The following is a 15759-nucleotide window of genomic DNA, read 5'->3' as shown; positions in this document are numbered from 1 at the left end:
CCTAAGTGACCTGAGGGCCTGCCGGCAGCTCAAGTTACCTAGCCCTCCCTGGGAGGAGGCTTGCAGAGGACAGTTCCAAAGTGACTCTGCGTCTGGACATTTATGGTGTGAGTGTCTGAGGGATCGTCCTGCTCACAAGCCTGAGTGGCTAAGGCAGTTCACAGCCACACTGGGCCGCTGCAACACCCCCCCCCCCACCCCCCACCCCCGGATGCTGGGTGCCAGAGCCTTGCCCAGAGAAAGTGCTTCGGGATCCCTGGAGCCGGCACCAGAGCAGCTGGAGCTCTGCTCCTCTGGGTCCTCCACTAAGGGCACCAGCAGAGAGCAAGAGGACATTGAGAAATTGGGGGTGGGGCGTGGGGGCTGCTGGAGGCCGCAGGCTCCATTATTCCAGGGCTGCCCACTCCACCCCATCCCCATGCCTCCCAGTTTGCAGCACACCCTGACACTGCACTAAGGGCCCCTTGATCCAAGGAGGTGCCCATATGCTCTGATGCCCACTGGAAAGGGCAGAGCCACAAGACCCCTCCAGTTGCCAGGTATACACCCCTACTCCTGAAAGCAACTTGGGCAGACTTTCCCAGACGCCCCCCCCCCCCCACCAGCCCTCCCTCCCCGGGGCACAGGAGGCTGTTCTCCCAGTGCACAGTGATCACGTGGTAAGAATTATGATTATGGTTCTTCCAATTCTGTGCCTTTGAGATACCTACCCCTCCAAAACAAAAACAACCACGACCACCACAACAAAAAACCCACCCCAAACCAAAAATAAAAACTTTCCTCCTAAAAATATCAAATTAATGCTTTGTATCACCTACACCAGTTAAATCACCTAATTATTCGCCCCCAAATCCTTGGGTGGAATGGGTACTCCCATCCCAGGGAGTGAGGACCTGTTTTGCTCCATGACTCCAGAGCCCTCTGATGGGTAGGAACCTCCCAATTGGAGAAGTGTGGGGAATTTTACAAAAGCAACGGAAGGCAGGTGAGCCACCCAACCTTCCTGCTGAGAGGTTCCCTGCTCAGTGATCAGATGGTCACACAGACACAGAGCCACTCTTGTTGGCGGCGCTCAGGTGTGGGGCCAGGACTCCCCTCCAAACCCCTATAGGAGCACTCTCTGGAAAGCTCTGCCTGTGCGCAGGTAGTGCCCCTGTCTCGGCCACCCTCCTTGTGTGCCTGTGGGTCTGGGACTTCAGAGCCCGTGGAGGGGGCAAAGAAGAGACGAGCCCCAAAGGTGCACCTGGGGGCTATGGAATACCCACCCCACTGCCCAGGAAACCTGTGTGGGAGAAGGGCTGGGCCTCTCCTGTTCTCCTGTCTGCCTCCATGTCTCTCCCAGCGCTCCCCTGGGAGTTGTCCCCGGTAACCGAAGCTGGTGCAAGCCGGAGGAGGTGTCGCTTGGTAACAAGGACAGAACACAAGATCCAGCTAATCTGGGTTGCCCCAGCAGGGCAGGCAGCTGCCTGCTGGCTAGCAGCAGCCCCCCCGGAGACAGATGCTTAAAAACTTCTACCTATTTCCACTTCAGCAACCCCCAAGTTCTAGGCAAGTTCTAGCAAACCCCAAGGTCTGGGCAGGGAGGACACTTTATCTCCCCATCCTCCCTACCCTTCTGTCCCTATCCATTTTCTTGAGCCCTAGCTCCCTTCACAGCACGGTGAAAAATCTACAGACTTCTCTGGGGATCTCAGGCTCTGTCGCAAGTCATGAAATTAGAGGCAAATCTGTTCGCCTGTCTGAACCTTACACTCCAATCTGGGAGGCAAGAGCCAGTGGTTCAGTGCATGGCCTTTGAGGCCACAAGGGCCTGGATGCTAATCCACAGCCCATTTTTCAGCTGTGGGACATCCAGCATGTTATTTAACCCCTGGGAGCCTCAGTTCCCTCAATACTAAATAGTACCCCCCTTAGAGGGCTGTAGAAAGAGGAGACAAAGTAAGGAAAGTGCTTGGCCTAGTGCCTGCCTGGCACGGGCCTCCACATGATTTGGCCAGGCCCTCCTCTCTGGCCTCCTGTCCAGCACCCTCCCTTAGTCACTGGGCTCTGCACTTGCCTTACTCCCCTGCTGTGGACCAAACTTTCTCCCCGACTCGGGGCTCTCTTGAATATTGTTTCCTTTCCCTGGAATATTCGGCCCTTCCTCCCACTTGAGAAATACTCCTCAGTTGAAAAATGATTTCCTTGGAGAAGCATTCCCTCACCCATCACCCCTTCTGAATTACAGCTCCCCATTAAATAGCTCACTGGCATCCTGCATTTTGTTCTCTCTCTTTCTCTCTCTCTCTTTTTTTTTTTCCGGGCCTCCTCAAATGATTGACTGCACACTGCTTCTTACCCATCCTGCCCTCTGGAGGGGCAGCCCTCCCGTTTTCTCTTTATGGCACTTATCTATTCTCCAGACGGTTTAACATTAGTCTCCCCTCCCGGGCTCTAAGAATCAGTGGGCCAGGACAGGGGCTGTGTCCGTTTTGTTCTTTGCGATGTCACAAGCGAAGAGAGTTTGGCTTAGGTGTTCCCCAAAGTACGTCCTAGCTTTCTGTATCTCTTTATTTCTTATTTCTTCCTTTTCCTCAGCTCTAAATTGACCTCAATAATTTTTTGCATCATTTCTCAGGTTCACTGAATCTGCAGGAAACGGGATCTAACTGGAAAGGCAGCTCAAGAATTAAGGGCGCTTGCCCTTAATTCCACTCCATTCCCCACAAGACTGGCTGGACCAGGTCTGGGGTGGCAAATCGCAAACCAGCCCCCAGCCGACTCCCGGACCCCTCTTCTGCCTCCTCCCGGGGCGGCCCCGCCCCGCGCCCCGGCCCCGCCCCCGCCTTCGCCAAGGCGTCTATTTGCAAGCACCAGACGAGAAGGAAGCAAACGCCCAACGGCTGATTTGCATACAATCGTGTAATTGGTTGGAAGGGCCGCAAGGTAGCCAATGGTTTGCAGCGGTGTTTACCCCGGCGCGGCTCCGCGCCGCCGAGTGATGTAATGGAAGCCTGGCTGGGGCGGCGCGGGCTCCCTCCCGTCCGCCTCCTGACGTAGCGGCTTCCCCGGGCCCCACCCGGCCCAGCCGGGCCAGGCGCGGGGCAGCGCGGCCGCCCCCGGGACGGTGGCGTGGGGCACGGCCGAGGCTGCACTGCTGCGGCGGGGCCCGGCCCTGTTCCTTCCGGCCTGGCGTTCCGGTCCCGGCCCCTGGGGGAGGGCCCGCCGGGCCAGACCTGATCTCCGGCGACGTGGAGAGAAATCTGGAAGCGGACACCGGAGGATTACCAAACTCTACTCCTTGGGGAGTTGATTACCAGCCTCTCGCTTCATAAATCACGTAGTTCTGTAACGTTTTGCCTTTGTTTACAACGAGCCTGTTTGATTCTGTAATTAAAAAAATAAAGTTATAGAGGTTTTCTGCTTGTTTTTAATAAAGAGCCTGGCTTGGATTTAGGGGAAAGCTTGGCATTAATTCTAGCTCTGTCACTTCCAGCCTGGTGAACTTGGTCACTTTTTCTTGCTAGCCCTGATGGCCTCTCATGGCAACCAGGGAATAGAAAATGTGGAGGTACCGTCTAAAGTACCAGGCCTCCTCATCCTTATGTAATTCAGAGCAGGTAACCCCATCCGGGTGGTGTCCCTGGAAGAACCCTGATCCCTGGGACAACCCCAGGAAGGCCCTGCTCTGTCTTTGTACCCCCATTTTCCCCTTTAATTGCTCCTAAAACTGGGGAAGGGTGGGGAGACCCCTGCAAAGTATTTCTCCATCCTCAGATGAGAAAAGGAACCACGAAGGGAATCCCCTCCACAACCCCTCTCCTCACTCAGGGCTAGGCCCTGGGCAGGGGAGCCCCTTCCGGGCACAAAAGGGCTGGGGAACCCCCTTGACATACTTTTACTGGCAACCCCATTGGGCCAGGGTGGAGGTGAGGTGGAATAGTGTCTCCCTGACTGGGTGGAGTTGCATCAACGTTTTTTTGCTGCTGTGAGATTGGAGGGGCATGTGGGGAACACCACTAGAGGTCTGGCTGGTTGTTCTGGGTCTCAGCCCTGCCCCCACCCCATATCTAAGAACTCTGAAGTCAGCCTTTTCCTCCATACGATGTGCTACCTTCTCTGTGTCTTGCCTGGTCCTCTCCTTCCCTTCACACAGTGCCCCATGTTCTCTTCTTCAAGGGAGGCCTCTCAGATTAACCTTCTGGATTCCCACCCCAATGTCGGCTGGAGACCTCTTGGAGGCTACCTTTTGGGTCTTGTGGCAATGTATTCATAACTGTTCTCGTGTTCTACCTCCCCATGAGACTAGGAAGCAACTTTCTGTAGCAAGATCTTGTCCTTCTCCCTTAGGAATTTCCCAGAATGTGTCACAGCAACTGACCAGAGCACCTGTTTCCCCCCTCTGGTCCTAGCTCCTGAGCCATGCAAGTGGTTGAACTTCTCTCTCATCAATTTTCCCATCTGCGAAAGGGGCTTGTGTTCCTGGAGTCTGTGTAGAAAGAAAAGGGGCTAGGCACGAAGGAACAAGACGGTGAGTAGAAACTAGAGCACTGGTCTGGGAGTCAGAAGACCCGGGCTCTGATCCTGGCTTGGACATTGCTAGCTGAGCCAGCTGGGTCAAAGAGGCAACAAGGGGGCCGGAATTTACTGGAGATCTGTAATGACACTAAAAGGTGGTATTGCCTCCGTCACCTGTGCAGCTCTTCAAGCCCCCAAATAAACATACCAGCTCGGCAAAGCTACGGTCAGTAGTCTGCATCTGAAGATTCAAGATAGGGTCCCCAGGCCTGCCTTCCCCTAAGGCCTCCTGTATAGAAATAGCAGGTCTGCTACTATGTGCCAGACTACTTGCTACATTCTTTTTTTTTTTTTTTTTGAGAGAGAGAGAGTGAGCAAGCGAGCGGAGGGGAGGGGCAGAGAGAGGGAGACACAGAATCCCAAGCAGGCTCAGAGCTGTCAGCACAGAGCCCCAGAGCCTGACATGGGGCTCAAAGTCATAAGCCGTGAGATCATGACCTGAGCCAAAGTCGGACACCCAACTGAGCCACCCAGGTGGCCCCTACTTGCTACATTCTTTATATCTACCGTCAAAGATACACTCTTGGCAACAAGGGTACATTTTCATCTTCTTGTTTCAAATGAAGAAATGAAGAAACTGAAGCCCAGTCCAGGTGAGTAACTTCCTTGAAGTCACACAGTTGGTCACAGGTGGGACCAATGTCAATCCCAGGCCTCTTGAACCCAAGTTCCTTCTCCCACCTCAAGCTGCCATGATAAGCCACACAGGTGTGTGTGTTTTGCCGTTACATATTTTAGTATATGTTTTACTTGATTATAAAACAGGAGAAGATATATAAAGCCAAGTTGTGTTAAAGTATTTATGGAAGGGAGAGACCTCTGTGGGCTGGAAGCCTTCATGGAAAAACTGGAAATTGAGCTTTTTCTTTTTCTTTCTTTCTTTTTTTTTTTTATTTTTATTTTTTTTTTTATTTTTCCTGTCCAAATAAATGTATTTCTCCTACACAGGCAAATATTTTTAAAATGTATTTCAAAAGTTAGATTTCTGGAAAAAGAAAAAGAGAGGGTGGGGGTAGTGGCTTCTTTAAAATGCCCATTTGGAAGGAGCTGCTGGGGTAGGAAGGAGAAGGGGGAACTAGTCCCAAGCCTTCCCCCCCTCCCACCTTGCCATTTTGAAGTCTCGGTTTCTTTATTTCTGTGTCCACCAGATTCCATGTCGAATCTGGGAAAGGAATGTAAAGGGTCTGAGAAGAACCTTGATTTTGAGACAAAGCAGCGATTCTTGGGATCATGATGAGGATGGAGAGAAAGGGGCTTCTGAGTTGCAGCAGTTAAGGACCAGGTCCAGAAAAGGATTTCTGCGGTGGGCAGGGCGGTGGGGAGAAGAATGTGGCCCCTGGAATGAGGGCTGAGTGGGGGTGTGGGGCCTCTTTTGGAGAGTTTTGAATGCAGAAGAGATTCTTTGTTGCGTGGGGCCTGGCCTCTGTGCTGGGGATATGATAGCATGCTTGTAATTTAAGGTGGCTCCAAAAATGAGCAGGCGCTGGTGGCTGGTGTAGCAGAGCACAGGACTGGGTCCCGCCTAATGGCTCTTCCCCAGGAGCTTCGCCTGCCTGGCAGTACAGGAACAGACATTATAACACACCCCACACCCCACACCCCCCAGTCAGCCCCCAGTCCCACTGCTCCAGCGTTGGCCTGGCTTCCCTGCACCAGCCACTCCAAAAGTGGGGGGCTGTTGGGGCAGAAGGATATGTTCAGAACAAGGTAGTTCTCCCATCTCCAAAGAATGTCCCAGTCCAGGGTGAGAGAGAAAGCTTCCAAGTACTCCCACCCCCAGGAAGGTTCTTACTGAGGAGACTTGGAGACTATGGCCAGAAGAGGGTGGGCCACTCAGGGCTTCCTGGCCACTGAGGTGAGCCTTCGTGTACTTCCCACACGGAGCACTCCAGTGGACTGGGGGGAAGTCGGATTCCTAGAGGAGAGTAAGAAGAAAGTATAAGGCCTCTCCACTGCTGCTCAGTCTCCTGATAACCAGAGAAGGTGGACAATATGATCACCCTCATTTAATAGGTAAGGAAACCCAGGCTCAGAGAGGTGAAGTGACTTGCCCTCGGTCACACCGTAGTACAGGAACAGCCTGATCAGTGAATCCACCACCAGCCTTGGCCTTGCACTCCCACCACCTCCGGAAACGCTTCTCTTCAGGAGAAATTTTACCCTCCCAAGCTCTCCCTCTCTGTCTAAACTGCCCTCCCGTGTGGAAGCTGGGGCGTCCTGCTAGTCGGATTCCTTGCCCTTGGGGTGGCATGCAGGCCAACCAATCGATGCCGGTGGGGGTGCCCAAGGCTCAGAGGGCGGGGGCCCTGACCTCTTAAGCCAGCCTAATGGCTGTGTGACTTTGGGCCGCCGCGGGGCCTCTCTGGGCCTCACTTTTCCCACCTCTGTTTCCGGGGAAGCCCCTGGGTAATTTATTTATAACCCAGCTCCAGGTTTGCTGCCTCGGAAGGTGTTAGCGAGGCCGCAGAACCCTCACCTGCAAAACGGCTCGCCCACCCCAGCCACAGCGAGGCGGATTATGTAACTGGGTGTGCGGCGAGTTGGGGGGGGGGGGGGGGCGGGGGCGCGGGGCGGGGCGCTCACGGCTATTCCAGGCGCCGCTATTTTTAGCCCCATTGATGAGGCTGCGTCGGCCGCCGCCGCCGGGATTCCGGAGACGTCAGTGGGCGCGCGTCACGGTCCCCGCCCGCCCACCGGGGGAGGCGCGCCCGGGGCCGGGAAGGCTGCGCTGGCGGCCGCGGGCTGCGGGGGCGGGGGGCGCGGCAGCGGCCGGAACTGCGGGGCGGGGGGCTTCCCGGGGTGGGGGGCGCGGAGCCGCGGCCGCGTGGCTGCAGGAGCTCGCAGCGGCGGCCGCGGAACTGGTAGGGGGCCCCGCGCGGCGCCCGCGACCCCCCGGCCTCCAGGCATGGGCGCCCCTGCGCCTTGCGGTGCGGAGCAGCTCCCCGCTGGCCGGTGCGCGACCCCGGAAGGCGGGGGTGCAGAGGCGAGCAGAGCTCGACCGGCCAGGTGAGGGGGCCCGGGTGGGGAGCGGTGAGGGGGTCTCCGGGAGCTGCCCGGGAAGAATGGGGTCTCCGCCTATGCGGTGGAGTGGCCTGGGAGCCACGCTGGGAGTCCTGCTGGGGATCGTGGGAGTGTGGGGCGGGGAGGGACTGGATTCCCTGCGGAACCTGCTGACCCAGACTCAGCCCCCCCCCCTCCCCCCCCCCGAGTGCGGCGGCCAACGCTTTTTCTCCCTGGCCCGCCAAGGGTGGGGTTTGGCCCGTGAGGGGCGCTGGAGATGGCCGGGCCGAAGAAATTCCTTCCAATCCCCCCCCCTCCCCGCCCCCGGCTGCGGGGAATGGGTTCCAGGAGTTCGGGAGGGGAGGGACCGGGACCAGAAATGCCCGGGGCGGCCCCTTTGTGGGACCGAGTAAAGAAATCGAGGCCGGAGAGGGTCTCCTCGAGTCAGGCGCCAGGACCTGGGATTAGAAGTGGTGCAGAAGTGGCATTTACAATGGCTTACGGTGGAGGCTTCATTTGGTTGGGGGGCTAGAGTTCTCGGCATGCCGAGGGAAAAGGAAGACTGGGCAGAGGTAGGTGGCTAAGCAACCGTTGTGCCCAAAGGGTGCCGATCGATTAGAGGGCTGATAACAGCCCGGGCAGGGCCTCCAGTGGCGGCTACAGCAGTGGTCCGACACCCACTTCAAGTGAATGTTTAGATCAGCGAGGGATGGAGACTTAAAAGGGGAGCCGGCTGACTGGAAAGCCCTAGGGCTGAGGGGAATGACAAGTGCACAGCAAGATAAAATCAAGATTCGGAATGATGGCAGCCAGGCTGCAGGATGGCCCAAGACTGACAAGATGAACAGGACTGATTATAAATGTTGGGGCCTGTGCTGGAGTGAAAAAAATGAGCTCAGGGGTTCAGGCCTAGCACCGGGCTCTAAGGCCCAGCAACCCAGGGCCGGGAGCTTCTCACTTGCTTTCCGATGTTGGCTGCCAAACTGCTTTGTGCAATCTAAAGCCTCTCTCTACCCACCAGAGGAATCCCAAGGCGGGAAGACGGATGCCTGGCCCTGGGCTCGCTGGTTGGGCTCCCTGGATTCTTTCTAATCCCAGTTTTGCCACTTCCTAGCTGTGTGACCTTTGGCAAGTTACTTGACATTTCTGTGCCTTAGTTTCTCCACTGGTAAAATGTTCCCTACAATAATCTCCTCCTCGTAGTGAGGAGGCTGAAATGAGAAAATGCATGTAAAAGGCTTAGTGATATATCTAGCACATGGTGTTCAGTAAATATTGTCTGCCATTGTTCTTGTTGATAATGAGCAATGTGCCCATTTCTGGGTGGGGACTTGGCCAATGCACTGCTTGGTGTGTCAGCCGTGTCCTGGGGGCAAGGAGGAGTTGAGTTAGCAGACTGAAATACTTGATAGGAAGGAGGAGAAGGAGGTTTTGGATGGGCCCGGGCAGAGCTGGGATCCAGGGCTGGGGCTCTTGGAGTCCAGGTTGTAGCTCAGCATTGGGAAGAGCCCTCAGACTTTGGATCCGCCCTCAAGTGGAAAGGACAGTTCCTTAGCGACAGTGTTCTCCTCACCTCCTTCCAAGCTAGCTGGCCCATTCTCCCAGCCCAGTTCTGGTGCAGGCCTGTGTGAGTCCTTTTCTCCAGCATTCCACAAATACTTACCGAGTACCTACTAGTGCTGAGCTCTGTTTTGGAGACTGCAGACTGCGGCGATCAAGACAGACACGTGAACAGATGAACAGCATTAGCCCTATGGTGATAATACGAACAGGTTAATGCGGTGAGGGTGGGGGTGGAGGCTCTCCAAGGAGATGGAATGGGACTGGAAACCTGACTGGTGACAAGGGGCAGACATACCGGGGCAGTGACTTTCCTGGAAGAGGAGGCAGCCAGTGCAAAGGCCCTGACTGGGGAAAGAAAGTCCAGGTGCTTAGAGCACAGCAAGGAGGGGGAGCAAGGGCTGGGTCCTGCGGTGTGGCCTGATGCTCCCACTCCCTTAAGGGGACATCCCTCTCTTCTCCACACCTGCCCAGTCCTATGGCATACTCAGAGGTTTGCCCTCTGCTCTGTGTTGAGTGTAATGGACTTTGATCTGTTCCCCCAGAGGAACCTCCTGGGGTCCAGAGATGTTGGTTTGCTCCTTCTTGGACCTTCTGTGGCTCGTGGCTCACTGCCTGATTTTAAGCCTGATTTTGCTTTCAGTATGGGGTTGGAAGCCCTCCAGATTTCTAAACTGCCCCCCTCTCTTTCCTGCAGCCTGGTCTCCATTACCCACAGGAACATGGGAGTTCTAGTAGCTCTGTAAGAGGAGAATCTGAGTACCATGGTCCAGAGTAGCTCCTTTTAGCCCGTGGACCCTGGGGCAGAGGTCAGGAAGGCCAGGAAGCCCATTGCCCACCCTCTGGGCCCTCCTCCTCCTTACTCCGTCCACCTCCCATCATGGAGACATTTACTTCCTTTCTCCCAGACCTCATCTTGGCCTGAAGCACCTGGTCCTACTCTCACTCTGGGACTCAGTTGAGAGAGGAGAAAGCTGAATTAGGGCGGAAAAAGAAGTGGGGTCTGGGGTACCCTGGTTGAAGGAGGCTTTGGCACCAGTGAGGGGGCAGGCGAGAGCTTAAAGAGGCTGGAAGGGTGGTACTCACCGTTGGCTCTGGAAGTGGAGGCCAGGTGCCCAGAAGTGGCTTGGAGTAGGAAGCAGAGTCTGGGGCTGGCTTTGATTCGTCCTCGTCTGATTTTTCCCAACAGTGATAGCACATACATGTGTATATGTATCCAGCATTGTTCTATGTCCTGTACACGTATGAACTCATTTTAAGCTCTGTGATAGCCTTGTGGTTGTTAATATCAGAGACAACTACGGAGTGTCATTCTCACAGTTGAACAGGAGGCACAGAGAGGTTATGTAACCTGCCCAAGATCATAAGTGATAGAGCCATGATTTGAACACAGGCATCTGGGATCTGGCATCTGGGCCCTTAACCTCTTTGCTCCAGGCTGGGCCTTCCTGTCTGGGGACTGGAGTGCCTTCACAGAATATTTCCTGGGAGTCCCCACTGCTCTGGTTGGAAGGCTGGCTGCCTGGAGATGGAGTGAGGGAGCCCCTGCCCTGTGGGGTTGTCTGAGGCTTTGGGGGCCAAGTTGGAGCCCCTTAAGGAGAGAGAGGTTATTCTACTCTATCCTCACAATAGCTCTCTTTTCTCTGCCTACGAAGTGCCCTTTTGTGCACATCAGGGCTGAGTGCTGGACTAAAGCCACCCCCCACCCCAATCCAGGAGTGAGGCATAAGGCTGAGGGGCTGGGTGCTGGCATGTGTCCCCATGGTCCTGAGATGTCCCACACAATGTCAGCTGTTCCTGGTCACACCTCACATCCCCAAGAGCTGTTTGCCTAGGGTGTGTGCCCCCAGGTTCTGATGCCCAGCCCAGGAAAATCCTTGGGCTGGCTTGTCAGCTCTCACGGCCCGGGTCCTGCCTCTATTCCCACTCCTGTGTTTCCTGGCTGTGCTGCCTCCAGGGAGTGTCCCTGCTGGCTGGTTATTCCTCACTCACACGGACTCTCCCTCCATAGGCTTCCACCATGGACAGAGGCCAGCCCTGGCCCCTCTCAGGCATCCCAGCTCCGCCTGCCAGGCCCTGAAGGCACAAGGGATGGTTGAGTGTTGTCTGAGGTCTGTTGGTTCATCCAGATTGGTAAGTGCTCTACTGTTGTCCTTTGTACACCCCTGGGGCCTTCAAGCAGGTGAGGTTGGGGGACAGAGGTGGGTGTGGAGCTGCCCTAAGTGGATGTGGTTTGGGGGATGGAGGGGGAAGCCCTGCAGAGGTGGCGGGTGAGGTTCTGCTCTGCTTGGGGAGATCTGATTTCTTCAGTGATGGGGGCAATGTGGGGGTGGGGAAGGGGGAAGCCTAGCTTTCTCAGCAGGATAGGCTGCGGGACTCTGGGCCTGGGGGGCATGGGCTGGTGTGGGAGGAGAGGGGCAGGGATGTGGGTAGATGGCCGCCGTTGCCAAGGCAACACGTGTCTGGTTCCCGGAAGCTGATGGGGTGGGATTGGCCAGCTCAAGGCCGGGCCAGGAGCATGGGGGTTGGGGGGTGGGGCAGGCATGGGGGATGGGAAGCTGGCTTGTTTCTAGGGCATGCACACTGGAATGCACAAAGGGAAGGCTGGGATCATCTCCCCCGCAAAAGGGGATGACCACACCCTTCCTACTATGGCAGGCCTGTATGGCAGGCCTGTGGGGTCTGGTATGGGAAGGTGCTTCTATGAATGGGGAAGATCTTACTGGCAAAGGGCAAGGACAGGCCCTCCGCTATTCACACAGCATCCCCAAGGGGGAAAATCTCAGACTTGTGGCCATGGCCAGAGGGATTCTAGGCCATCTAGTTCACCTCCTCCCCTTATGGATGAAGAAATGGAGTCACGGAGGTGAGAAGCGACTTTTCAAGATCCTATAGTGAGGGCATATAGAGCCAAACTTAGAATCAAGGTCTCCTGGAGTCTGGGCGAGCCCAGAGGTCTGGTCGGCTGGTGGAGGACCTACTTTCCTTGCCTGAGGACACTTCTGGAGAAGGTACAAGCAGATCTAGGGGTGAAGAATGGAGTGTGGGAATGAAATTTCCATCAGGCCTTTCCCTGGGGATCTCAGATACTAGGATGGCTCCAAGGGCACCATGGGCCTGGTTACCATGTTTACTTGGGAGACCTGAAATTCAGCCTGGCACCCCAGCCAGGGATCTGTGATGCCCTTCTTCCTTCCCCAGAACAGGGGGCTATCTCCAGGCCACAGCCCCCTTCAGGCCTTGAGGGATCCCTGGATGAAGTAGGAGCTGGTTTCATATCTCCCCCAACCCCCCAAACACTGTTGCCTCATGTGGAGTTGGTGTTCAGGGCACAGGGAGTCCCACAGAGGTGGCTGCGACAGGGGAGGAGGAGGTGTCCGGCCTGAGCCTGGGTGGAAGGAGGGGAAGCCCTAGGAAGCAGGGCCTCCTGTTCCAGAGGCTGAGCTGGGTGTGCACCTGGCCGTCTACTGGCTGCAGGCTCTGTGCCACCAACCTTGGGCTGGGGGCAGGGAGAGGAATTACTGTAAGTGGGAGAGGCAGGTGTCCCTGGTCAGCCAGGGATCTGGACCGGGGAGGCACGTGAGTGATGATGACAGCAGCGGGCCAGATGGCTTCCCCCAACCCGGCCCCCACCTCTACCATCAGCTCAGACCGCCTCCTGAGCGCCTGGCCTTCCCGTGGGTACAGAGCGGCCCCCATGGGCAGAATTCCTCATGTTCACCTTGTTGTCGGGGTGATGGTGGTGACTGGGTGGAACCCCCATGCCGTATACAATGCCAGGGCCACCCTGAGGGGCTGCCAGCCAGGGCCCCATGAGTGCTAGAGCCGCTGGTCTTGTGACGTGGGCACCTGTCTGCCAGGCCCGGGCATGGGCCCAGGGTCACGCTCACAGCCGGGGCTCCCGTCAGCTGACTATTTTGGGCTCTTGCTGACCTGGGCCAAAGTCAGGCTTCAGCCAAGAGGGCCCCGAGGCAGCTCCCTCTGTCCCCAGAGGCCGGCTCTGGTTTCGGCTATATAAACAGAGGAGGACAAGCTGGCTTGGAGACAGCTCCACGTCCTAAGTCCGCTCAGCTGGTGCATAGCCTTGGCCGGGCAGGCCGGGCTGACTGGGCAGTCCCGTCTCTTCCCGCAGGGCTCCCTGAGGCCGCCAGGAAGAGCCCCTAACCAACCCCAGGATTCTCGCCTGGTGCAGTTGTCCAGGACCTCTGAGAGTCTAAGCAGATCGTGAAGAGATAGCTGGTGAGTCGTAGGGATGGGGAAACTGAGGCACGGGAGCTGGGCTGTTTGGGTCTCTTTCCATTGTGACGATCTACACTGCAGTTTCTTCGGCCCTGAGAGGAGGGGTGTGAAGGAGGAAGCAAGGGTGGCAGGCCTTCCCGAGGAGTAAGAGTAAAGCTTGACCTGAGTTGGATGGTGGTGGGAGCTGTACTTGGGAGCACGCCGTGACCCGGCACTGGGAGGTGTGGAAATAGACAGGTGCTGCTTCTGTCTCTCTCCTTCCTTGGAGACTTCCAGCACGATCTCAGTCCTCCTCTCCTGTTGACCCAGCCTGGGTGAGGCACTGGTCTGCTCGGGCTGGGGAGGGACACTGGAATGAGCTAGGTGTCCATCGGGGAACCTCGGCATTGGTCCCTGAGTAGGGTCCCCACCTCCCTGCCACAACTGGTTGGGACGGGGTTGGGGGGGGCTCAGCTTCCCTGAGCCCTCAGCCCCTGCCCCGCTCTCCTTTCTTGGCCTCCCAGCTGGTCTTGGTGCCTGCGAAGCACGGCTGGAACGAGGTCTGGCAACTGCGCCAACCATCTTGCCACAAACACGCTCCCCGGGCCCCGGGCCAGGGGCTGCAGCCCGGCCTGGAAGAAGTGGCAGCTCCTTACGTGGGAGGCTCTTGTGCCTTCCTTCTCAGTTCTCAAAAAAAAAAAAAAAAAAAAAAAAAGAATCCCCCCCCCCCCCTTTCTGAACGTGAGTCTCTAAATGAATCCAGAGCCTGTGACTAAAAATACTTTAACAATAGGAAAATGCATCAGTCTTTCCGGCTGGGGCTCGTTATCAGAGGGTTTTTATTTTGGAATTTGAAATTTTGCCCAAGGAGGCTGGGTGGAGACCTTGGGCAGGGGCAGGAGAATTTGGTGGGTGGTGATGTTCTGCAAGGTGGTGGGAGCCCCTCCAAGGGTGGAGGAGAGGAGCTGGCCAGGAGCTGAGCAGACTGAGGGGCACGGAAGGAGGCTTGGGGAGGGCGCAGATGAGGCGTGGGCCGACCTTTCCCGAAGGCACTCCACGATCTTCTCTGCGTTTTTCCAGCACTGTCTGGCTCTTCTTCCCAAAGTCCGATCTTCTTTTTTTGTGCTGTATGTTAATTCCTCCTAGCCTGAGAAGGAGGTGAGGGTCGAGAAGTCACTGGACTAAAGATAGCCTCTGTGGAGAGAGGTCTGACCTCCTTAACTCACAAGCTTTCCTCCAGAGTATTAATTGAGCACTTGCTGCATGCAGAGTCTGAAATCTTCCTGGTGCTAGGTAGAGCCCCATCTCTGGGCACACTCTCATTTTCTTTCACTCAGCCGTGGAGGGGGAGAGGTGTGGATGGGGTTACTGTTCTCTAATTCTTGAAGAAGGGGGTGCTGGCTCCCCAGTCCAGCTGAAGACCCTTATATCTCCTTTCCCTGCCTGCCCCCCACCCCAGGATCCTACTGCAGGTTCCTAGAGTCTAGGGCCTCAGGCAGTGCTCCATTTCACTGTTGTGCTTCTCCCTTCCCTTAATGAACTGAGTTCTCACGGCCCCAGAGCGTGATGTTGTCTACACTGGGCAGATGAAGAACAGTCTTGGAGAGGGCGAGGGACTGGCCCCAGGTGAGACATCAGGCTTGCTGGCTCCTGGTCACAGATGCCTCTAAGAGTCGCTCCATCTTTTGTCCCTGCTGGGGGCTGGGGTGAGAGGTGGCAGACCGTGGCTTACCTGCTCACATCCTTGGCGGGCTCTGTTCAGAGGTAACAACATGCATGGTCGTGGCAGGGCCTGGGTAAGGGCCGGGAGACCAGGCGCCAGGGCCTCACCCTGCACCCCCCAGTTCCCAGAAGCCCCCTGGGGCAGCAGGCACTGCTTCTGTGCCCACGGCACAAATCCCCCTACCCATTGCCAAGGCAGGAAAAGGAAGTGGCTAGGTCAGGGCTGGCAGTAGGTCCTGGGGCTGAAGAGGGGAAGCTCTCGTGGCCACTTCTCAGCGAGAGGAGGCAAAGCTCACTCCCTCTGCCCACCGCTCGGGAAGGGTGTGGAGGTATGTGGGTGGTGATGGTCTTGAAGAAAGTAGGACAAGCTCCTGCCCTCTGCTGGGGGGTGGGGAGGGGTGGCGCAGCCCAAGGCTGGGGGTGGGGGGCAGTGTGGGAAAGGGGCTGTATACTTCTACTTTTTCCATCCCCCGTTTACCCAAACTGACACCAACCTTCCTGGCCGATGAACGATGGTGGACATCGGCTGCCCGTTTGGGGCCTGCCCTGGGCCAGTTACTATTAAAGATGCATGAAGGCTACCCCCTGCCAAGGTCAGGGAGACAGGGCCTTCCCCTCATGTTCACACACAGGTGAAGGAGGGGGTGAGTCAGCACATAAGTCCCCAGGCCCCATAAGATTTGACTAGGAGGGGCCAGAGCC

The 15759-nt window shown here is 56.5% G+C and overlaps 1 protein-coding gene and 1 long non-coding RNA gene across 2 annotated transcripts; one reads left to right on the top strand and one right to left on the bottom strand.

The window, feature by feature from the left end:
* Positions 1 to 2924: 2924 nt before the first annotated feature.
* On the bottom strand, positions 2925 to 7102 carry LOC109249137 (uncharacterized). Its single transcript, XR_008419480.1, has 3 exons — positions 7034 to 7102; positions 6350 to 6472; positions 2925 to 3366 (listed from the first exon to the last, which is right to left on the bottom strand). It is a non-coding gene; the product is annotated as an uncharacterized LOC109249137 (long non-coding RNA).
* Positions 7103 to 7175: 73 nt separating this feature from the next.
* LOC128774989 (class E basic helix-loop-helix protein 41-like) lies at positions 7176 to 14044 on the top strand. The gene is made up of 4 exons (XM_053895339.1): positions 7176 to 7563; positions 11129 to 11250; positions 13250 to 13356; positions 13860 to 14044. The coding sequence occupies exons 1-3, from the start codon at positions 7176 to 7178 to the stop codon at positions 13343 to 13345; spliced, it is 606 nt and encodes a 201-aa protein (XP_053751314.1). The 3' UTR covers positions 13346 to 13356; positions 13860 to 14044.
* The last annotated feature ends 1715 nt before the right edge of the window (positions 14045 to 15759 follow it).

The sequence above is a fragment of the Panthera pardus genome, unplaced genomic scaffold, assembly GCF_024362965.1.
Source record: "Panthera pardus isolate Hobbes unplaced genomic scaffold, ASM2436296v1 HiC_scaffold_6, whole genome shotgun sequence".
Classification (NCBI taxonomy): domain Eukaryota; kingdom Metazoa; phylum Chordata; class Mammalia; order Carnivora; family Felidae; genus Panthera; species Panthera pardus.
The sequence above is the reverse complement of the archived record's forward strand: the minus strand, read 5'-3'. Positions and strand labels throughout refer to the sequence as shown.

Bases quoted from the DNA above. Each gene is read 5' to 3' on its own strand.
- LOC128774989 (XM_053895339.1), top strand. From the start codon at position 7,176: ATGAGGCTGCGTCGGCCGCCGCCGCCGGGATTCCGGAGACGTCAGTGG. The intron at 7,564-11,128 runs GTGAGGGGGCCC...CTCCCTCCATAG, and splicing joins AGCAGAGCTCGACCGGCCAG to GCTTCCACCATGGACAGAGG. The intron at 11,251-13,249 runs GTAAGTGCTCTA...CTCTTCCCGCAG, and splicing joins CTGTTGGTTCATCCAGATTG to GGCTCCCTGAGGCCGCCAGG.